Source organism: Sapajus apella, unplaced genomic scaffold, assembly GCF_009761245.1.
Source record: "Sapajus apella isolate SASKATOON/1434 unplaced genomic scaffold, GSC_monkey_1.0 scaffold25, whole genome shotgun sequence".
In the NCBI taxonomy this organism is placed as follows: domain Eukaryota; kingdom Metazoa; phylum Chordata; class Mammalia; order Primates; family Cebidae; genus Sapajus; species Sapajus apella.
Genome location: NW_022436965.1, coordinates 20,140,710 through 20,165,272, shown reverse-complemented (window position 1 = coordinate 20,165,272; position 24,563 = coordinate 20,140,710). Strand labels below are relative to the sequence as shown.

The 24,563-nt window shown below is 37.7% G+C and overlaps 1 protein-coding gene across 1 annotated transcript in view; it reads right to left on the bottom strand.

Moving 5' to 3' along the window:
• Positions 1-24,563, bottom strand: part of F5 (coagulation factor V) — a 70,011-nt gene that overhangs the window by 4,666 nt on the left and 40,782 nt on the right. Inside the window, 11 exon segments of the mRNA XM_032291441.1 lie at positions 345-496; positions 2,422-2,566; positions 4,806-4,961; positions 5,424-5,527; positions 6,467-6,538; positions 7,553-7,669; positions 9,606-9,785; positions 11,202-11,412; positions 12,372-12,608; positions 19,241-19,415; positions 23,622-24,563. The exon segment at positions 23,622-24,563 is cut by the window's right edge and continues 10 nt beyond it. Coding sequence (XP_032147332.1) covers positions 345-496; positions 2,422-2,566; positions 4,806-4,961; positions 5,424-5,527; positions 6,467-6,538; positions 7,553-7,669; positions 9,606-9,785; positions 11,202-11,412; positions 12,372-12,608; positions 19,241-19,415; positions 23,622-24,563 — 2,491 coding nt within the window.

Genomic DNA, 24,563 nt, shown 5'->3' with positions numbered 1-24,563 from the left:
TGCTATAATAACAGAGTTGAGTAGTTATGGCAGAGAATGTATGGCCCACAGAGACTAAAATATTTACTATCTGTCCCATTGCAAAAAAAAAAAAAAAATGCTCATTCTTGGTTTAAATCAAGACTAGACTAAAAACCACAGAGATGATAAATGACTTCTCTCTGAGCCAAAGTTATAGTCGAAGCAGTCAAGTCCACAGACAACCTAGACTCTTGGACCTAGGATTTTAATCTGTATAAACATTAAAATACTCCTGCTTCCCAGATCCCCCATGTTCGCTATAGTGATGGCCTTTGTTTTGTTCTCGAGTGCTAAGAGAACACCATGTATAGAGTATACTTCACCTTAGCTTGCCAGGCATTCACACGTCCCTGAGCATTAAGACGGGCACGGAAGGGTTCCCAGTAATCTCCCCACCAAGATTTTTTAAACGAAGAAGCCGTGATTTGCTTGTTTTCTATCTTTCCACTTTCCATACCCAGTGGTGTGGAACATCCTATCAAAAGAAGAGTAATGTGATTAATTACACACCAATATTTCCTGCATGACATTTTGCACTGCAGAGGAGATAAGAAATAATATGACTAACAAGTAATGACAAAAACAATAATCACAACAGTGAAGATTTATTGAATCTAAGTGCCAAATACTGTTCTCAGGCTTTACATGTATTATTTAATGCTCATAAATATCTCCACTTTAGTACAGCATAACACAGGAACTTGTCTAAGGTAACACAGCCAGAAGAATCAGAAACTGATTTGAGCTCGGACAATCTGATACCAAGTACCATGTTCTAAACATTTAAAGACACTTCCTCCTTTTGAGTCATGGAAACTTTGGTCTTTGCTTTGAGGTGCCAATAATCCTAAACTATCCACATATAAAAAAACGCTCTGTTTCTTCTAATAAAATCTACAAAGAAGATACAATGGACCCTCAGTCACTATTCCATATTTTCTGTTTCAATCCTTAGAGGGGAATTCAAGTTACATACCCTTTGGAATTTTTCCAAGGTATAATTTGAATATCATAGGCAGCAAGGTAGACCTGTGACTGTAAGAAATACAGCTAGTGAGTGAACCTGGCTGACTGCCTATTATCTCTGTGACACTTTGTTCTTGCTAGTAAATCATGCAGAAATATTCTTGAAGTGATGCCTTACTTTTTCCATGAAAAAAAGAGCCCTAAAAATAACACCCACTGCTAATAATTACCTAAGTATAAAGAAAATGAATAAGAAGAAACTAATGCTTCTTGTATAAAAAAATTGACGTTTTAAATAAACAGAGTTGAATGTCACATTTTAGGGTAGTTTATTAGGATCTGAACAAATCTACCATTTATACCATATGGAAAGAAAAAAACACAACGACTTATGGAACTGTTTCAAGGAGTAGTCCTGCCAATATGAGATTTGTGTTTTATTTGGGAGATGTTATAGACTACTACTATCTGGACATTGGCAAAATACCCATATTCATCCAAGGGTATATTATCTGCTTCAATAAGAAACTGATTCCAGGGTTCAACTACTTTCTCCAACGTGAGTCATGGCTTCTCTCCACCCCAAGGGAAGTACTGCAGCTCCCAATAGGTGTGCTGCAGCAGGTTTCTGGTGTGCCTATTTATTGATTCCTCTTCCCACCTCCAGCCCTTGAGTAGCCAAGTGGAGCCTAGATCAGCCAAGCCTTAAATTTATTGCTTCATTCTTTTATCTCAGAATGCCAGGCAGATATTATTTTCTTTGTGTGCTTTGAAGCAAAAAATATTGGAAAGCACTATTTTAAGAGTCCAAGAAGAACAGTTAAGACTCTTAAACATCCTTGTTATACACAGTAGAATTTTATTATGATCATTTATGATTACCTAGATTTATTTATATCACAGGTCACATTACAGCCCCTGAGAAATAGCAGCTAACAGAAAATACTTGAGTATATACACAGGGTACAAAAGAAAATATAAAGAAGAATTATGGTTTCAGGAAGTTGGGAAGCCAACTCAGATTTCAAAAACACTCATTGAACACCATATATATAGTAGTGATATTGCCAGATACTGTCATGAAGTTGAGGTCTGAATAACCTAGAGGAATTTGGAAGAATCAGGCCTAGTCTGAATCTCAGGTAGATCTTATTGAAAATGGGCCTCTCCAAGGGCCCTTCCTTGGAGAATTGTGATGTGTCTATATAATCCAGGTACTTTCTTCAGAGAGATACTGTCTGCCCTCTGACTGGCAGAACCAGTCTTGGTCTAGGTCATACTGAGAGTTTACCTGAGTAGAACCTCTGTTTCACGAAGGTTTTCCCAGAAGCCTAAATCACTAGAGAGCACTAAAAATTCTACTCATTCTCCTATACCACCCAAATCTTGACTCTTTGAGTGGCAGTGAGAAAATAATGCATCTTTGTACCTTACCATTTACCTCACAACCTTGCAGCTCCAGTCGAAGGGTAGGTCTGTTATAGGCTTGAGTTGGAGAGATTCTAATATATCTAGCCACAATAGGTGGGTCAAACTGATTCTCTTTTATTGTAGAAGCATCTGAATTGCCATTGAAATACTAGGAGGAAAGAGGAGGGTTTAGTTATTTTAATTATCTGTAATTATCTATAAAGTGACTTTATAATAAAATTTTGATCTAATTTAATATTGTAATATTACATTTTCATGGGCCTGAACTAAATCAATTTAGTCATAAAATATACTTGGGGATAACTCCACTTCCAGGAAGATTGTATATATGTACTTTGCCCTATTCCTTCTACTAAGTACAACTAAAAACTCTGGACATTATAGCTAAGAGAAACATAAGAAGACCCTGAAAAGATCTCAGAAGGCAGACTGGCTAGGGTTCTCAGAAGGAACAAAATGGTCATGGGTGTTCTGAGTTTTCTTTTTGTCTCATAAATCCCAGACTTAGAGATGAAGAAGCCAGCAACCTGGAAACATCAATGAGTATAGACCGAAAAAGCCCGACAAAGTCTGCTTTCTCTAACCAAAGTACCAGGAAAGGGCAGCCTAGTGAGATATAATAGAAAACTTGCGGACACTGACTTATCTGCCTTAGCCAACACCACAGAAAAACCTGGGGCCTCTCCCGAGCCCACAACAGCAACGGCTGAGTGGGGAGCCTAGACTTCTTTGCTCATGAGGCTAAAGAGGGAGGCACCCCATCACCTTCATTGGGGTTGTGTCAGAAAAGGCCATGTAGGGATTCAGGACTTTCATCTCCAGCCCCTAATGAAGCTCCTGCTTCAGGTTTTTGCAGGTTTGGCCTGTAATGTCAGTGGAGGCCAAATGGGGAACTCTCCTTTCCACCTGGCCACAAAGAAACAATCCCCTCTTAGGTGGCAGCGGAGTGGGGAACCTGGACTTTGACCCCCACCTGGCAGTAACCAGGCTCTGCCCTATGCCTTTTTCTGCAAGAGCAATGTCAGGAAAAGCCAATTAAAAAAAAATACAGAAGATTGGAGCAGGTATCAGTAATATTAAAAACATAAAAATAGAGAAAAATCAATAAAGCAGAGCTGGTTCTGTGAGAATTTTTTTTAAATTGACAAATCTCTAGCAAGATTCACAGAAAAAGAAAAGAGGTACAGATGACAATATCAGAGATGAAACAGGCAAAGTCACTACAGACGTGAAAAACTATAATAAGGGAATACTACAAACAACTCTATACACATAAACTTAACAACGTAGAGGGAATTGACCAATTAGTTGAAGTATACAAAGTATTTTAATTCACCCAATATGACACAGATAATTTGAATAGCCCTGTAACTATTTAAAACATAGAATTTATAATTTAAAAACTGCCCGAAAAGAAATCTGCAGGCCCAGATGATTTAACTGGTGATTCCTACCAAGTATTTAAATAATTAATGCCAATTGCAGACATTCTCTTCTAGAATGTAGAAAAGAGCATGCTAACCAATAACTGTGGTATCAAAAACAGAAAAAGACAATTAAAAAAAAACTATATACCAATATCCTCTCATGAACATAGATGCAAAAATCTTTATTCTATGGACTCAACTGCAATCTGTGCTTTCTCTCATAATACTGATTAGTAAGAACCATAATTTAGGATTTCAATGGTTTGTTCTGAGACATATTATAATAATTATTAAAAAGAGGTAACTAATAATATAGTAAAATAGTAAAAAATTTATGTAAAATATAAGCAGAAACAGATTCAAGTTTATTAGTATAATAATGGCAGGCAGACTCCTTGCATTCAGATAGGTTTCTTGGGGGAAGGGAGTAGGGAGTAGGGGAAGAGTTAGGGCTTCTGGCCAAGCCCCTGGAAGATCCAGCAGAGGATATCATTCCTCAGGCATGGCCCCCCAAAAAGTCTGAGAATCACACTGCCTCAGAGGATTACTAGCATTAATACTATTATTTACTTCGGGTACATTGAAATAAAGAACAAAACAAAATGCAATAGTAAAATTAAAAGTCTTGGTAGCCAATTTTTAGCATGAGCTCCTTGAGGCACAAGACCAGATGTTCTACTCTGCCATGTACCATCGGCCAGTCGGAGAAATCTGGGTATTTTGTTTGATGATAGAATGATTTTTTAAAGTTTTGTGGAATTTTGAAGTTTCACTAAACCTGCTTCTCTAATTCATAAGACACAGATCCATCATATTAATGCTTTACTCCATATGACCCTTAAAAAGCCATTCACATTTCTAACACCCAGGAAGGTATTTTTAAAAATACACAAACATTAGGCATAGTCATAATAACCCTAGGCTGAATCTAGGGATTCCGATAGAAATATGCATACAAACCATCACATTCCTTGTGCTGTTCCCTTTGAAGATCTGCCAGTTGATCTGGTTAGAACTGTAAGCTACATAGAACTCTGTGGTATAGCAGGACTTCAGGTAGTGTTTGGCACCTTGGGTCTGGATCCCTGTGATTATGACTTCCTTTTGCATGTCCACCTGCCATATAGGAAAGCCAGTAAACAGAACTGTCCTTGGCAACAAGTCATACACTGCCTAAATTCATAATACAATCAGCTTTCTTCAGAACTAAAGAGCCAGCACCTAAGATCTTAGCAAACTGATACAATGACTACACACAATCCATATTTGGGCACAGAGTACCTAGATTTGAATCCCAACTCAATGACTAATTAGCTACGTGTTATTTTGGGAAAGTAGTTAGTATCTCTGTGCCTTGGTTTTTTTTTTTTTTTTTTAACTTTAAAACAAGATATTACTAGAACCAACCTCAGACGGTTGATTTTAAGAACCTAAAGTACTTAGAATAGTGCCTAGCCACTTCGTACTTGCTATTTCCTCTAACAACAGTGCAAGAACAATAACAAGAAGGAATTACTAAATCGCTTTCATTTTTATTATTACAACAGTGGTAAATATTATCCATCTATTAAGACAAACCTGGATCCAAGGTTTAGAGGCAAATTCTGCTGCAAGTTTTTCTATACTCCAAGCATTATAAGATCCACCATTGTTTAATCTTGCTAATCTGGGCTCCCAGTAACCTAAATTCAGTGAAAAAAAAAGATTTATTCTGAATTAAAAAAAAAAAAAACTCAGCAATTTCTCGAGCGAGTTTAATCCAGTGGAAAACCAGATCCTGACTACAGGGCCTGTGCTGTAGTCAGGAGTCTAGGCGTGGGCCTCAGCTACTAAGCCAGTCCTTGATGATGAAATCTGGACTTCAGGTCTGTGTTTGGTCAGCTGTCAACCACCACCTATCCCCTTTCTTGCACACAGGTCATGTTTAGTTTTTTTCTGTTATGTTGATGTGCCTAATGCTGAATGTGCCCGCCTAACAGGAAGACATGGAAGGGGTATATGGGAGCCTCGTCATCCTCTTGGTCATGACTTCTTGATCTTGGGAAGAGCTTTGAGGAAATGCGAGAAAACTTTGGAGGTGTTCCTAATACATAGTGGGGGTTCAACAAAGTTTTCTGAATATATGAATGGTTGCCACAGGCAAAGGGCCATATTAATGGGGATTGTAATATTTGGCTGATAAGACCCTGTTAATCTGGCTGAAATACATGTGTGGTCAAAACCAGAAAAGGTGACTGAGGAGAGTTTTGGAAATGGGCACATGGTCAAAACAGTAAGCTATCTGATCTTTGCCAAATCCCCTCAGAGAAGCTGGGCTCTTTATGTAGAGAAATCCATGACCTCCAGCTGTCAGTTTTTCCTGGAAAAGACTTCTTGGGAACAATATACACAAGAAGGGGTGGCAGTGGTAAGAGCTCACTAACAGGCCTTTAGCTGCTGCCATAGTGTTTCTTCCCCTACCAGATTAGTACCCCAAATGAAGCTGCTTCACCATATTTCAGGAGAGAAAAGCATAAGGAGAAAAACTGATGCATAGATAGGGTTGTCATGTATGGTTTCACAGGCTGCATGCTGCACAGTTGTAGGAGGTACCATTCATAGGCCATGGTGCTACAACTTACCCAGGAACTCTGAAGCCTTGATCTGTGAATCAGATATGATACCAGTGCTTAGTCCCATTGGCATCTTACATTCTATGAAAAACAGAAAAAAATGAATACTTTTTGCTTAGAAAATAGATATAATAAAGTAAAACTCCATGGTTAGAGACTATGTTTCTGACTGGTCGGTAATTACATATTTTTACCTACCTCGTGTGGCACTGACTTAAATATATCTGATTATAAAATGGTAAATGCACTAACAAGACTGGTGCATTAATAGATACAGTGGCATCCTAGAAGAAAACAACTGAAATCCTGAAATTTGATTTATTTTTAAACTCATTTTCTTCTGCTTTGATCTTAGATTATGCTATTTTATAACATTAAGTACTATCCATGGCCAGGTGCAGTGGCTCATGCCTGTAATCCTAGTACTCTGGGAGGCCAAGGTGGGAGGATTACTTGAGGCCAGGAGTTTGAGACCATGTTGGGCAACCTCTTCTCTACAAAAAAAAAAAAAAAAAAAAAAAAGTTCTATCCCTCATGAGACTATGTACTTAAAAGTTGACCTCAAAGTCACAACGTTATTTATATCAAGGAAGGGATACCAGCCACCATGCTACCTGGATGTTGGCACAATGCTTCGTACTCAGTGGGTGCTTAGTAATGGTTTAAAGAATGGATGAATAGATGGACAGATGAAAACTGTGTTTCCTAAATGCTGAAATGCCGAGGTTAGTGACTATCTCAGTCATTGTTAAATTCCTGTTACCTTTTCCCTCCTTAACTCTTGGAACCTAGAGAATTTCTTACATGTACTTTCCCATGGATCACAAATCATGAAGAACACTTTATACATGTTTCCCAATTGAGAGGAATGCTTTTGAACTGACTGATGTGTTTTCAATGCAATCAGACCATGGACCAGAATAAAAGCAACTATGGCTACAAATTATGCCTTTGTCACATCAGGGTTCTTAGAGTTGAATATTTCCAGTTTAAAAGTTGGTAATATTCTAGTAATAGGTACTCTCCTGCTAAAAAAAAAAAAAAAAAAAAAAAAAAAAAAAAAAATGGAAAAAAAATCACATGGCTCTTTGATACCTCTGTCCATGATAAGAAATGGTGTTTGCATCCCTGCTCTCTGGTTTTCTCCAACCTCTGTGTTTAGGAGCCACCAGCCAGGTTTTGATGCCTTCATTTCAAGAGTTTTAAATGAACCTAAAATAAAAAGTTAAGAACAACATTACATATGCAAAAATTAACAAGATAATATTGAGGTTGATAGTTATCTAAGAATCCTAAAATTCCTGCTTCACAAGAGACTTTCAAATAGAATGTAACCGTTTTTCTTTAGGTAGGACTACAAGTATAACAGATAGAAACAAAATAATAACACACAGAGATAACTAAAAAAAATTTTAATCTCTACCACACCTCACTAGAATAAACTTTCACTTATCTAAATATAATGTTACAAGTTAATTCACATACAATACAGCTTCACAGTCCTATGTATCAAAGTGACCTTGAGTGATATCACTGGGCCTCAAAAATATCATACATGTTTTATTTCCCTCTCTTCATTTTGCATTTTTCTCTTTTCTATGTAAGAAAATCAAAATTAGACCTTCTTTCTCTATGTTTTGAAATTTTCCATAAAGCTTACATATTTGAATAGAGATTTTAAAAGTATCATACATGTTTCCCTCTCTTCATTTTGCTTTTTTTTATCTTTTATATATAAGAAAATAAAAATAAAACCTTCTTCCTCTATGTTTTCAAATTTTCCATAAAACTTACATATTTGAATAGAGAGTTACATAAATTGTTCCCAGAAAAAAACACTGAGAGAATGAGATTTCTAAAACCTCTGGCTATCCATTCTGGTATTTAATATTACCCCCGGCAGTTAATATTTAAATTCTGTTGACTGTAATTTATGACAGTTTCCCAGATTGTGGGTGAAAATGAATAGATATGGTTATCTTCCTCAAACATAATGAAAAAGATCTCCAGTTTTCCTCTCTCCAGTACAGGTATTCAGGTTTGCAGATTTAGAGTTGCCAGTCAATCCTAGCTTCTCAGTCTGTCTGCAGGCTCATGGGAAGGATGACTGACTGATCTGCTAATACTTGGTGAAAAGATGAATGAATCTGACTGAATCTCCTCTGTCTCTGATATTAATACAGCAGGTCTCTCTAGATGTATTAGTGAGTTACTGGCATGTGAAAAACCAAGAAGAATCCTCTTTTTTTTCCCCTGCTCTTAACCAAACCTGTCCATATGGACTTCTGTGCCTGCATCTGAGGCATATTCACAGAACTTCCTCATCCAAAGTGCCGTTGAGGGACTGCCTTCACTAGATCCTCAGGCAGCATGTGTTAGATTGGTGCAAATTGTAATTGCAGTTTTTGCCATTACTTTTAATAGAAGGCAAAATAGAAGGAAGCTCTAAATAACTTTGTTATTCTTTAAGGGACGGTGGGGGGTGGGGAGTTGGGGAGAGTTAGCAAAGGGAGAGATGCCAGATGTAGGTGATGGGGAGGAAGGTAGCAAATCACACTGCCATGTGTGTACCTATGCAACAATCTTGCATGTTCTTCACATGTACCCCAAAACCTAAAATGCAATAAAATAAATAAATGGAATAAATAAATAAATAATAATTTGAAAAAAAATTTTCCTCTATAAGCAGCCTATAAGTCAGTTTCAAAATATGATTCCTGGAGTCACTGGCCCAAAGATATTAGGGTGACAGAGCCTAGAGGAGGAGCAGAACTGAAGAATCTGGAAATCTTCCCAGCAGAAATAACTATAGCTGCCTGAGCCCTGTGGGATTCATTTTTTCATCTGTTTGAGACCTTCTCTGTGTAACATACAGTGGCTAGGGAGAACCTGCATATTATATAGCATCTCTGTAGAACAAAGTTGGGTCACACAGTTAGCCTGTGTGGTGCTGCAAATAGTTCATAAATTAGGTGACATTTTTGTATTTCATATGCACTTTGGGCCTATGGCTTTGCCTAGGCTCTATGCTAGAATCACTGTGTTCTGATCCATTAGGAAGTATATGCACAAGGAGGAAATGAGGGGTAATGATTGCCTTTTCTCTGTATTTCTTAGCTGGGACCTCTTTCCATTACCCAATCATTACCGGGCAGAAGGGGCCAAACCCCTAACTGGTGCTGTTTATTGCCATTTTCCAGCAAGGTCTGGCCATGAAAGTGAACCACGTGAATGTCTTGAGAGCCGCCTATGTTCAGCAGGTGTAACCTCACCCACTCTTGCTCATACATTCTCAGACCAGGCAAACTGTAGATCCTCCCATTAATGGCTGAAAGGACAAAGAGTTGCAATCAATTAGAAATCTGTTGACACTGAGAGGGCAACCGGCAAGGAAATATGAGGCAACCCACTCAACACCTATCTTCCTCATGATGCTGCATTCCCAGGCCTACCCAGCCATGGAAAGGGCCCTCCTGTAGGTCATATCAGTGACAGGCTGAAGCAGACCCACCAGTCTTCATATCATTCACACCAGCCTACAGCAGAAGTCGGGGGGAGCTCCCTTTCTAAGCAGTTTACTACTCTTTTCCCCAGCTTTTATACTCTGTGCTTTACCCATTTACTCTTTCCATTAACAGTCTTAATTTTTCTTAACTACAAAAAGATAAACATGAATATGGGCAGAAAAGTAGACCCTGGGGTTAGAGTCAGTAAGGAGATATGCAGCATGTCACCTTAAAGCCTTCTAAATGCAGAGAAAGTTTCAGTTTATAAAATTAGGAGTTTATCGTTGGTGTACCCAGCAACCATAGCAAGTCATGTTTATTCTCTCATTGGTATGATAACTCCTCTGCCCACTTCTCAGATTAGATGTTTAGGGTTCTCAGGCTTTATCTACTCTTCCTGTAATAAAATATGTGGATTTTAAAAAATTCCTGAGAAACCTGATCACCTCAAAAATGTAACACAAAATTTTAAAGATAAAGTATAGTACAACGAAACATTAACTGGAACCGAAGTAAGGGAAGTGCTTTGCTTCCTTCTTAAATTAAAGGAACTGCTGTGAAATTTCAGAAACCAGGCAAATGATTTTTTGGAGAGGGAGAGGTTGTGGTCATTTGGGCACCCTTAAAATTATATCAGGTATGAGAACACCTATCTACATACTCATAACAGAAGCTCATACCTTTCTCATCTCATTTTCTGTTTCAGTTGCTAGCTTACAGGGCAAATTTCTGAGTGAATTTCCAAGTAGGCACACGTTTCCCAGTGTGACCACTCAAATGTTCTCTTGCCACCATTCTCCTATTACTTGGGTACCTAGTTTCCTGTCTCACCTGGTAGCTGCTGAGAGCTAAAACTATTAGAACCATTCTTGGTCTTTTCTTTTATATAAACACTTGTACCTTTAGAGATCCAGAAACCAGCTTATTAACTTGCTAAATTGCAGAACAATGTTAATTCCTTTTCAATATATGTTACCCACTGAAGCACGCTGGCTTTTTATTGCTGTTGTTTTCTGCTGTTGTTTTACAGCAGCTTCTCTGTGCTATCTTTCAGACTTTCTCTTTTCGCCTCACCCACAGTGTCACCTGCCAGATTACATCAGCCCTCTGGGATGTGAAGGAACCAGTTTTAGTTGTAGCACCGGGTGTCTCAGAAGCATCTCATGTCTATATCTTGTGAAGATCTAAGGGCAGGAATCACTGTGACCAGTGTAATTTAATTAGTCAGAGTAAAATACCAGGAAACTCATGGGAGTTTTTCACTTCTGTGGCTGTGAGTCTCCAAGACATTCTGGACTTCTTTTCATAGTACCAGCTCTTCTTTTCATCAAAGATCATAAACAGTAAGACAAATTCTCTCATGTCCACAGGCATGTTGCTCTCCTTATGAAGTATTCCTTTTTGGCAGATTAGGAGGGGACCTATTAAGCCCGAGTGAATATCTTTTTCCTAGAAAACAGAGTAAATTGTTTGTATTGTCTCTTTCTCAGGAATTTCTTTGCTTTTCTGATAATCACTGATCATATAGAAAATGATAGTTTCTGATAGGCTCTAAATTTGAAGATGAAGATTATAAATGAATGGCTTAATAAGCCTGGATATTTATCACCTAATTCTGTTGTATCCATAATCCTCCTTCCTCTGATAGATCCTTATTCCAGTAATAATGAAGATAATAATAATATTGATAATATAAGGGATACTATTTATTGGGAATCTACTATTATGTTAAATGATTTGCCTGCAATCTCTCATTTAATCCTGACAATTATCTTATATGGTAAATATAAATTCATTCATTGAACAAATACTTACCAAGTGCTTCCCATATACTATATACTGTTACCTCATTTTTAACTTCTGATACCAGGCTAAGACAGGTCAAGGAATTTCCTATGATTACACGTTAAGTGACAGGGTAAAAATTTAAATCTGAGTCTGTGTTCTTTCCACTATGCCTGAAATGAAGGAGTCGTTTTTCTTTTTAATGCAGGTATATACTATATACAACATATTGTTTTGAAGTGTATATACACTGCAGAATGATAGATGAAGGAGTCTTGACATAGCTATCTTCTGTTCTTTATTTATGAAAAGAAATGCAAAAACTTGTTCAAGAAAATTTCAAATGGATGCCATCTTCTGTAAATGTAGGCACTGTGATTCATGGCCAATCATTCAAGTAATCCTCCCTCCTGTCCACTGAATAAATGTTTCCCTCTCTGTCATCGAAGAGCTACAGGGAGAGTTCCTGGTTATGATAAATGTAGACTGTTAACCATACCCTTATACATTCCTCATGAAAAGCAAGACAGACATTTAGCAAGAAATAACCCTGACTCTTCTATTTGGTAGACTCAGATTACGATATTAGGGGGATGAGAAAAACTTTCAATGAAAGTACCTACTGGGTTCACGGCTGAGTAGTAGGTCCAAGCCCGACAGGCAGAGCCAGGACTTTCTGGCCCCGATCGCTCAGTGGCATGCCATACGTAGGTATAACTGCTGTTTGGCTGAACAGCATTATCGTCCTGAAACCATGCAGGAGAGTCATCTTCATAAGTCTTTCCCTCTGATGATTTTTCATAGGAAAGTCCATGGGCATGTAGAGAATATGGTCTGGATGCTAAATTTTTAAAACGAACCTAGAAAAAGGAATGATCCACGAGTATACTTAAGCATAACAAAAATCTAAACTAAAAAATTTCAGCATTATAGCTCAAAGTGGCTGGTTATAAAGCCAGAGCTAAGACATAAGGTACAACATAACTTATGTATATTATCTCATTTAATTTTCACAACCATCCTGTGAGATATGGCCCAAGTAGTTTCCTCCAGAAATACCAAAACATGTTTGTTCCTAGGCTCAAGGCTAAAGTATCGACATTATCTACTAATGAAATGAGAGCGATAGGTGGTGGAGATGTGAAGATGAACGAAGCTTGATCTTGTTCATAAGAAGCTTTTAAGCTACTGGTAAAGAGAGGCATGCACGTGGGCATCCACACTACAAATCTAGAGGCAACAGGTGCTATTTACAAAGTCTAAATGGGTTCAGATGACAATGCGCTGGAGGAACAATTTGGTTGAATATTTAGGAGAGGTTGGAACAATTATGGTAAGTTTCTTAGAGGAAATGGAATTGGTCATCATAGAATAAACAGTTCAGCAGAGGGAGAAAGACATTTCTGACTCCCAGAAGGGCAGAAGGATGCCTGTGAGCTGGGAAGTAAAGGAAGAGTTCAGGGAATACTAAGGATCTGGGTGGGGCTGGGCTGTAAAATGCACAGGGAAGGTGGAACCTGGCGAGAAATGAGGCTGGAAAAGGACTAGGTTAGGGCCAGATGGTAAAGGACTTAAATGCCATATGAGAAGTCTTCACACTCCAGCAGTCAGACCTGTGAAGCTCCTCCCAGACCTTCTATAAGTTTTTTTTTTTTTTTTTTTTGAGACAGAGTCTTGCCCTGCCATCCAGGCTGGAGTGCAATGGAGCGATCTTGGCTCACTGCAACCCCCACCTCCTGGGTTCAAGCAATTCTCCTGCCTCAGCCTCCCAAGTAGCTAGGATTATAAGCATGTGCCACCATGCCCGGCTAATTTTTGTATCTTTATTAGAGACAGGGTCTCACCATGTTGGCTAGGCTGGTCTCGAACTCCTAACCTTGTGATCTGCCCAATTTGGCTTCCCGAAGTGCCTGGGATTACAGGCTTGAGTCACTGTGCTCAGCCCCCCTTTTATAACTTCTAGTGATTGAAGACCCCATAATTGTCTTTTTCTTATTTTATTCTACAAAGCCAGCATCACCCTAACAACAAAACCTGGCAAAGGCACAATGAATAATGAAAACTATCGTCCAATGTCTCTGAGACATGTAGACACAAAAATCTTCAACAAAATACTGGAAAACGAAATCCAGCAGCATATTAAAAGTTAATTAATCACAATCACATAGGCTTCATTCCTAAGATACAAACTGGCTCAACATATGCAAATCAATAAATGTTATTCACCAAATAAACTGAATTAAAAACAAAAGCCATATTATCTCAATAGACATGGAAAAAGCTTTTGATAAAATCTAACATCCCTTCATGATAAAAAACCTTCAACAAACTAAGCATTGAAGGAACATACTTCAAAAATAATAAGAGCCATCTATGACAAACCCACAGCCAACATCACACTGAATGAGCAAAAGCTGGAAGCCTTCCCTGTGAGAACTGGAACAAGACATGGATGCCCACTCTCATCACTCCTATTCAACACAGTACTAGAAATTCTAGTAACAGCAATCAAGCAAGAAAACAAAATAAAAGGCATCCAAATAAGAAAAGAAGCTAAACTATCTCTCTTCATTGGCAATATGATTCTATACTTAACCCTAAAGACTCCATGGAAAGGCTCCAGGAACTGATAAATGACTTCAGTAAAGTTTCAGGATGCAAGATCAATGTACTAAATCAATTATATAAAATACAATGTACAAATGTACAAAATAGCATTTCTATACATCAGTAATTTTCAAACTGAGAGCAAAATCAAGAATGCAATCCCATTAACAATAGACACACACACACACACACACACAAAATACCTGGGAATACATCTAACCAAAGAGGTAAAAGATCTCTCTAAGGGGAATTACAAAACACTGATGAAAGAAATCATAGATGACACAAACAAATGGAAAAACATTCTGTGCTCATATATTGGTAGAATCAAAATTGTTAAAATAGCCATTGTGCCCAAAGCAATCTACAGATTCAACACTATTTTTAATGAGCTACTAATATCATTTTCCTCAGGATTAGAAAAAACTATTCTGAAATTCATATGGAACCAAAAAAGAACCTGAATAGTCAAAGCAATCCTAAGCCAAAAGAACAAATCTGGAGGTATCACATTACCTGACTTGAAACTTAGTATAAAGCTATAGTACCAAAACAGCATGCTACTGGTACAAAAACAGACACATAGACAAATGGAACAGAATAGAGAACCCAGAAATAAAGCCACACACTTACAATCACCTGAACTTTGACAAAGTCACAAAAGCAATGGGGAAAGGACTTCTATTTAATAAATGGTGTGGGAATAACTGGCTCCCCATATGTGGAAGAATGAAAGTGGACCCGAACCTTTTATCATATACAAAAATTAACTCAAGATGGATTAAAGATTTAAATATAAGACCTCAGACTATAAGAATCCTAGAAGAAGACCTAGCACACATCATTCTGAATATCAGCCTTGGGAAAGAATTTATGACTAATTCCTCAAAAGCATTTCAACAAAAGCAAAAATTGACAAGTTAAAGAGCTTTTGCTCAGAAAAGAAGCGATCTACAGAGTGAACAGACACAGAATAGGAAAAAATATTCACAAAGTATGTAAAAATATTCACAAAGTATGTACCTGACAAAGGTCTAATATCCAGAATCTATAAGATAAACAATTGAATAAACAAAAAACAACCCCATTAAAAAGTGGACAAAAGACATGAACAGACACTTCTCAAAATAAGACATACAAATAGCCAACAAACATGAAAAAAAAAATGCTCAGCATCACTAATCAGAGCAATGCAAATCAATACCACAGTGAAATACCATCTCACACTAGTCAGAATGGCTATTAGTAAAAAGTCAAAAAATAGATGCTGGTGAGGGTGTGAAGAAAAGGGAATGCTTATATACCATTGCTTAGAATGTAAATTAGCCACTGTGGAAAGAAGCTTCCCAAAGAATTTAAACAGAACTACTATTTGACCTAGCAATTCTATTACTGGGTATATAGCCAAAAGAAAATAAATTGTTCAGCCGAGCAAGGTGGCTCATGCCTATAATCCTAGCACTTTGGGAGGCTCAGGCAGGTGGATTGCCTGAGGTCAGGAGATCGAGACCAGCCTGACCAACGTTGTAAAACCCTGTCTCTACTAAAAATACAAAAATTAGTCCAGCATGGTGGTGGGCACCTGTAATCCCAGTTACTCGGGAGGCTGAAGCAGGAGAATCGCTTGAACCTGGGAGGTGGAGATTGCAGTGAGTCTAGATCACACCTCTGCACTCCAGCCTGGGACAAAGTGAGACTCCATCTCAAAAAAAAAAAAAAAAAAAGGAATACATTATTCTACCAAAAAGACACATGTACTAGGATGTTCATCAAAGCATTATTCACAGTAGCAAAGACATGGAATCAACCTAGGTGCCCATCAGTGGTGGATTGGATAAAGAAAATATGGTACATATGCATCATGGAATACTATGCAGCCATGGAAAAGATTGAAATCATATCCTTTGCAACAACATGGATGCATCTAGAGGCTATTATGCTAAGTGAATTAATGCAGAAACAGATAACTAAATACCACCGCATGTTCTTGCTTATAAGTGGGAGCTAAACATTGGGTATTCACAGACAAAAAGATGGCAACAATAAACACTGGGGACTACTAGAGGGGGGAGAGAGGGAGATGGACAAGGGCTGAAACAGTATCTATTGGGCACTGTACACACTGCTTGGATGATGGGATCAATCATACGCTACACAGCATCACACAATATACGCAGATAACAAACCTGCACATGTCCCCTGAATCTAAAATAAAAGTTAAAATTATTTTTAAAATACACAGTTATTTGTATCTAGTCAAATCCTGGGCTAAAACAAAGATTCCATATTTGATTTTTTTCCTTTTGCCTAAGGCTCCAATATGACTCAATGCAACGTTGTTACTGATCCTGTCTTTATTCACAATTGTGATGTTTTGTTTATTATGGCTTTCTTATGTTAATTTTGATTTTTAAATTTTTAGAAAATTTTCAGTTGCTTTAGGGATACAAGTGGTTTTTGGTTACATGGATGAATTGTATAGTGGTAAAGTCTAGGATTTTAGTGAACCTGTCACCTGAGTACTGTAGCTTGTATCCAATAGGTAGCTTTTCATCCACCCCTATTCCCTTTTGAGTATCCAATGTCCATTATACCAATCTGTCTGCCTTTGCATACCCATAGTTTAGCTCCCATTTATAAGTGAGCACATGTAGTATCTGGTTTTTGACTCCTGAGTTACTTCAACTTAGAAAAATATTTTTAAATCTATTGTTAAATTATTGTTTGTCTTGAAAAAAGACCCCCTAATCATAAGAGAGAATATTGCCTCCCATAGCTTCATGAAAAATTTAGAATAATTAAGATTCTTATATTCCTATGTACTTACATTTTTAAAAAGAACAAATGGTCACTGAAACTTTGTGAATGCTTACACAGACATAGTAGATCATATGTCTGAATATAGATTAGCTTACTTTAGAATCAGAGGTCTTTCTGGGTTTTTGAACATGAGAGGTTAGAAAAATGGTGGAACTATGGAACAAAACAGAGGCCTCAGAAATAACACCACACATCTACAACCATCTGATCTTTGACAAATCTGACAAAAACAAGCAATGGGGAAAGTATTTCCTATTAAATAAATGCTGTTGGGAAAACTGGCTAGCCATACGCAGAAAAATGAAACTGGACCCCTTCCTTATACCTTACACAAAAAATTAACTCAAGATGGATTAAAGACTTAAACATAAGACATAAAACCATAAAAACCCTAGAAGAAAACCTAGGCAATACCATTCAGACATAGGCATGGGCAAAGACTTCATGACTAAAACACCAAAATCAATGACAACAAAAGCCAAAAGTGACAAATAGGATCTAATTAAACTAACGAAGTTCTGCACAGCAAAAGAAACTATCATCAGAGTGAACAGGCAGCCTATAATATAGGAAAAAATGCAATCTATCCATCTGACAAAGGGCTAATATCCAGAATCTACAAAGAACTTAAATTTACAAGAAAAAACAACCCCATCAAAAAGTGGGCAAAGGATATGAACAGACACTTCTCAAAAGAAGACATTTATGCAGCCAACAAACATATGAAAAAAAGCTCATCATCACTGGTCATTAGAGAAATGCAAATCAAAACCACAATGAGATACCATTTCACACCAGTTAAAGTGGTGATCATTAAAAGAAATAGCAGATGCTGGAGAGGATGTGGAGAAATAGAAACATTTTTACACTGTTGGTGGGATTATAAATTAGTTCAACCATTGTAGAAGACAGTGTGGCAATTCCTTAAGGATAAAGAACTAGAAATACCATTTGACCCAGCAATCCCATTCCTGGGTATATACCCAAAGGATTATAAATCATTCTACTATAAAGACACAGGCACACATATGCTTATTGCAACACTGTTCACAATAGCAGACTTGCAACCAACCCAAATGCCCATTGATGATAGACTGGATAAAGAAAATGTGGCACATATACACCATGGAATACTATGCAGCTGTAAAAAAAGAATGAGTTCATGTCCTTTGCAGCAACATGGAGGAAGCTGGAAACCATTATTCTCAAGCTGACTAACACAGGAACAGAAAACCAAAAACCACATATTCTCAATCATAAGTGGGAGTTGAACAATGAGACCACATGAACACAGGGAGGGAACATCACACACTGGGGCCTGTTGGGGAGTCGGGAGCTATGGGAGGAATAGCATTAGGAGAAATACCTAATGTAGATGATGGGTTGATGAATGCAGCAAACCACCATGGCGCTTGTATACCTATGTAACAAACCTGCACGTTCTGCACATGTATCCCAGAACTTAAAGTATAATTTAATAAAAATTTTAAAAAAGAAAAAATGGGGAAAGTAAACTTCCTTACAAAAGCAAGCTATAATCCTGGATCTGGACAAAAGATTTTGAAAGAAATGACTAGGACTAGGAAGACACTTGAAGAAACTTGCTCACTTTTGGAGGGCATGGAGACATCTTTACTTTCCTCACTCATTTTATTTTACTTAACTTTATGTTTTCAAGAAAACACCAGAAGATATTTCTAAATTACTATTACTGTTAGCACTACTCCTGCCACCACCACCACCACTACTGTGGAACCCCATTCAATTGCTTTTGAATATATTAATTTTCTGTGTTAACTTTAGATAGGTTAGCTTTAGATAGAAATTACAGAGAGATTTTCCACAATTATATAGTTTTCAGCATTTTTTTTAAATATGAAAATTTTTTTTAGTCTCAAAGATTGCCAGATTGCTTGGCAGACAGTCTATGAAAAGAAATGTAATTATTCATTAATTCTGGAAAATAAACAAATCACCGATAGCTCTCTTGCCACATACATCTTTACAACCCTCTGGTGCTTGTGGAAATTCCTCTGATGATCTCAGCAGTGTTCCAGAAACTTACTTGTATAACATCATCCACTTCAGCTCTGATAATAGGACCAAGAATTCCAAGATGCTCTTCATACTCCCCTTGAGGGTCACGTTTGGTAAAACTGCTGTCAAGGTACTTTCGAAAAACCACTTTCTTATATATGGTGTTTTCTGGAGTATTGTCAATGTCTTCAATATCTCTTTCACTGAAACAACAATAGTATTTGTGTAAAAAAAAAAAGAAATTAAAGACTGTTCAAAGAATTTAGGAAATTGTCTCTTTTTCTAGATATAGTATCTAGCATAGAGAAGGTCTTGAATAAATACTTGGTGGACAAATGAGTAAATATGTAAGTGGATAAAAGCAAAAGCCAGTAAATATCTTTCAACTTCTAACTCAAATATTTTATAGGGAAGTCTTCCTATGACCTTTTAGTCTAGGTCAAGTCTTTCTATATCAACTCCTTATATTTCTATAGTATTATTATATATAGTAAATTCCTGTAGCATTCTTATAATAGTTTTATAGTATATATAGTAGGTTTTATATATTTGTGAGATTATCTATTAATATCTGACTCTCACTCAGTGTAAGTACCATGAGGTCAGTCATTATGCCTAGTTTGCTCATAATACTTTCTCCAGTGCTAAGCACATTATCTGGCACTCAGTAGAAACTTAATAAATTATCGTCAAACATATAAATGAATGCAAAAATATAATCATGTTGTTAACACAGCAAATTTTAACATCAAAGGCAGATAAAGCCACATAGATGGGACAGTGCCAGAGCTTAGGGCTATCACATGACAATGGTCAGATTAATACAAAGGTCACACTTGTGACAGTCACTGGATGGATGAATGTTTTATATCCCGAAAGTAGCCACTCTTCTCACTTTTTTCTTATTTTTTTGCTAATGTACATTATTCTCAAGCCTCTTGACATTGATGTGGACAAAGATTCTTTGGATATGACCTTGAAAGCACAGGCAACAGAAGCAGAAATACACAAATGGGATTGCATCAAACTCAAAAGTTTATGAGGAAAGGAAATAACAGAGTAAAGAGACAGCCTATGGAATGAGAAAATATTCTTGAAAACCAGATATCTGATAAGGAATTAATATTAAAAGTATAAGGAACTCAATTCAGCAAAAAAATAAAATAAAAAAGCCTGATTTAAAAAATGAACAAAGGTCTTGAATAGACATTTCATAAAAGAAGACATACAAATGACCAAAAAATATATGAAAAGATGCTCAACATTTCTAATAATCAGAGAAACGCAATTTAAAATCACAATGAGGGCTCACCTCACACCGTTAGGATGGCTATTGTAAAAATGATAAGAGATAACTGTTGGCAAGGATGTAAAGAAAAGGGAACTCTTGTACACTCTTAGTGAGAATGTAAATTAGTACAGCCATTATGGAAAACAGTATGGGCGGTTCCTTTAAAGATTAAAAAAAGAATTACCATATCATCCATCAATCCCACTTTTGGGTATACACCCAAAGAAAATGAAATCAGTATGTCGAAGAGATATCTGCTTTCTCATGTTCACTGCAGCATTAGCCACATTAGCCAAGATATGGAAGCAGCCCAAATGTCTATCAACAAATGAATGGATTTCTTTCTTTCTTTCTTTTTTTTTTTTTTTTTTTGAGACAGAGTCTCACTCTGTCGCCAGGCACCAGGCTGGAGTGCAGTGGCACAATCTCAGCTTACTGCAGCCTCCACCTCCCGGGTTCAAGCAATTCTCCTGCCTCAGCCTCCCGAGGAGCTGGGACTACAGGCGCATACCACCACGCCCAGCTAATTTTTGTATTTTTAGTAGAAACAGGGTTTCACCATGTTGGCCAGGATGGTCTCGATCTCTTGACCTCATGATCTGCCCACCTCAGCCTCCCAAAGTGCTGGGATTACAGGCTTGAGTCAGCATGCCCGGCCATGAATGGATTTCTTAAATGTGATCTACATAAACAATGAAACACTATCTAGCATTTAAAAAAAGAAAAAGAAGAAATGTCATTTGCAACAACATGGCTGAACCAGGAGGTTATTATGCTGACATAAAATAAGCCAGGCACAGAAAGACAAGTACTGCAGGATCTCACTTATGTGTGGAATCTAAAAACATTGAGGTCATGGAAGCAGAAGGTAGAACAGTGGCTAACAAAGGGATACAGAAGTGAAACATTGAGAAAATGATCAGAAGATAAAATTCAGTTAGAAGAAATAAATTTAGAAGATCTATTGTATAACATGGTGACTGTAGGGATTAATAACATGCTATATTTTTTAACATTGCTGAGAGTACATTTTAAGTGTTCTAACCACAAAAAGTATGTGAGATAATACATAGGTTAATTAGCTTGATTTAGCCAATTCACAATTTATAAATATATTAAAACATCATGTTTATACCATAAATATATATAAAACAACAACCCCCCAAAAAACTGTGGTACACTCATATAATGGAATACTAAGCAATAAAATGAGTGAGCTATTGATACATGCAATAACCTGGAGGAATCTTCAGAGAATTATGCTGAGTGAAAAAATACCAGTTCCCAAAGGTTACATGTTGCCTGACTCCATTTATGTAATATTCTTAAAATGACAAAATTATAGAAATGGAGATCAGACTACTGGCTGCTAGGGAATAAGGAAGGGATATGGTGGGAGGAAGGTAGATGTGACTGTAAAAGGGTAATGAGAGGGATTTTTTTTTTTTGACAGAGTTTTACTCTTGTTGCCCAGGCTGGAGTACAGTGGCACCATCTTGGCTCACTGCAACCTCTGCCTCCCGGGTTCAAGTGATTCTCCTGCCTCAGCCTCCCGAGTAGCTGGGATTACAGGCATGCGCCACTACGCCTGGCTAATTTTATATTTTTAGTGGAGACAGGGTATCTCCATGTTGGTCAGGCTGGTCTTGGACTCCCGACCTCGGGTGATCTGCCCTCCTCATGGTGATGGAAACATTCTGTATCTTGACAGTATCAATGTCAGTGTGCTGGTTGTGATATAGTATTACAGATTTGCAAAATGTTACCCCTGGGAGACACTGGATGAAGAATACTCAGGATACTCAAAGTAGCTCTCTGTATTATTTCTCTTAACTATATGTGAATCTATTTTTTAATTCCAAAATAAAAAGTATAATTAAAAATTATAAATAAATAAATCCATTATTCCCATCTAGCTTATTGGCTCAGTCTAGGGCCAAAGCATGTCAAATTCTCCCACTGACTCTCAACATTTCCCAAGCCTGTGGAAACAAGCCAAACACTCATCCATCAAACCCATAATATTTGCTATATACCATGAGCCGTCAACAGAGAATCTCAATCTGCCTTTCTTCTGGTCTACCTCCCCTACTAATCCCATCTTTCCAGACTCTGAGCATAACATGCAAATTCACAGAACACAAGGGAGTGGGTAAAGCAACTTTGACTGCCATAAAAGTGGGTTGTGAGCCTCCAATGGAATACAAGATTTTGAACGTGGTTCCATCCCTATTCACTCTGGACAGGCCCTACATCCTACTGCCTTGGGGCCTTGCTTAGAAATACTCAGATAACTAGTTGTTCTCATATGGTATTGAGTGCAACATTTAAATAGGAATTCATAAGGAAAAGTGTTTTAAACAGAGTTCTAATGTGGAGATGTCAGGCATCAGATTAATGAACTCATTTGCACAAGTTACAATATACATTGTGTTTGCCTACTGTAATTACACTTCAGTTTTTTAATTCATTAGTATAACAGCTTTTGTAAAAGCTATGGGCTATGTCTAGACAGTCGAAGTGCAGTCATCATGCTATATCCCTGAGAATTTGTAGTTAACTAAGCCTTGCTCCTTTCCTCCTCTCTCTTTTTTCATTCTGTATCTTCATCCCAGAAAAAAGAGCCCAGCTCATCATGGCTTTCTACCTCTAAGCAAAACTGAATTGTAAATAATCTTTTTAAAAAAGTGATTTGGATCTCTTAGAAATTCTGATATAAATAAGTAAATGCAAAAAGGACATCATATTTGGGTTTGGATTTGAGGCTAACTTCAATGAACTCATAATGATTAGCATATAGCTATGGATAGGTTGGGCTCTGCCTGGAGCAAGAAGAGTCAGTAGATACGTGGGTAGTAAGAGGAGAGAACACAGAAGAAGGCTTAATTATAGAATATTATAAAGTTCTCACAGTGACTATTCTTATACTGTCCAGGGTCATTTAAAGTAAAGAAGCAGTCTTGGAATTGACAAAGGAAATAGTACAGACCAACTTGCAATAGGGAAACCAAACTGTTCTCAGTATAATTTGCCCAGAATTATCTCCCTGAATTGTTGTAGCTACTTTTTTCAACAGTAATGGAAAAATGAGAATAAAAAGGGAGAAAACTGGTCAAACCGTTGTACAAATTCCGAATAATCCCAGGATATTTCTTCAGCAGCAATGTAATAATTTCTTCTGTTTCCATTGTTGCTGCGGAGGTACCATGCTGCAATGTTGTCAGGATTTCTGGAGGCGTTGATGTTTGTCCTAACATCAGTTTTGTAGGGGTCATCATAGGACACATAATCCGTTTCAGTATAGTCATCTTCACTGCTCTGGACCTCTTCCCTTGGAATAATCTCAATGTAATCTGTACCATCTTTACTGAGGCCAACAATAACCAGTGGATTAAATTCCTTCAATAGAAATGTGTCATTGAGAGTAGGAGATGAAGGAGATGGCATGCGACCAATGTCTGAATAAGGAAAAGTCTCATTAAATTCTGGAATAAGCAATGACTGACTAGATTCAGAAGGGTAGAATATCTGATTGAGGTCTGGAGGAGGTGATATCTGCCTGAGATCAGGGAGAAGGATGGTCTCACTGAGGTCTGGAGAAAGAGTCACCTGGGTGAAGTCTGGGGAAAGGGATATCTGACCAAAGTCTGGGAAAAGGTCTGTCTCACCAAGGTCTGGAGAAAGCATCATCTGGTCGAGGTCTGGGGAAAGAGGAATTTGACTGAGATCTGCAAAGAGTGGCATCTCACTGAGTTCTGGAGAGAGGTTTGTCTGGCTTAGGTCTGAAGAGAGATTCATGTGGCTGAGGTCTAGAGGGAGGTTTGTCTCACTGAGTTCTGGAGAGACAGTCATGTGACTGAGGTCTGGAGAGAGGTTTGTCTGGCTGAGTTCTGGAGAGACAGTTGTCTGACTGATGTCTGGAGAAAGAGGGATCTGACCTAGTTCTGGGGAAAGGTTTGTCTGACTGAGGTCTGGAGAGAGGGTCACCTGGCTGAGGTCTGGAGAAAGGGCCATCTGACTGAGGTCTGGAGAAAGAGAAATCTGACCCAGTTCTGGGGAA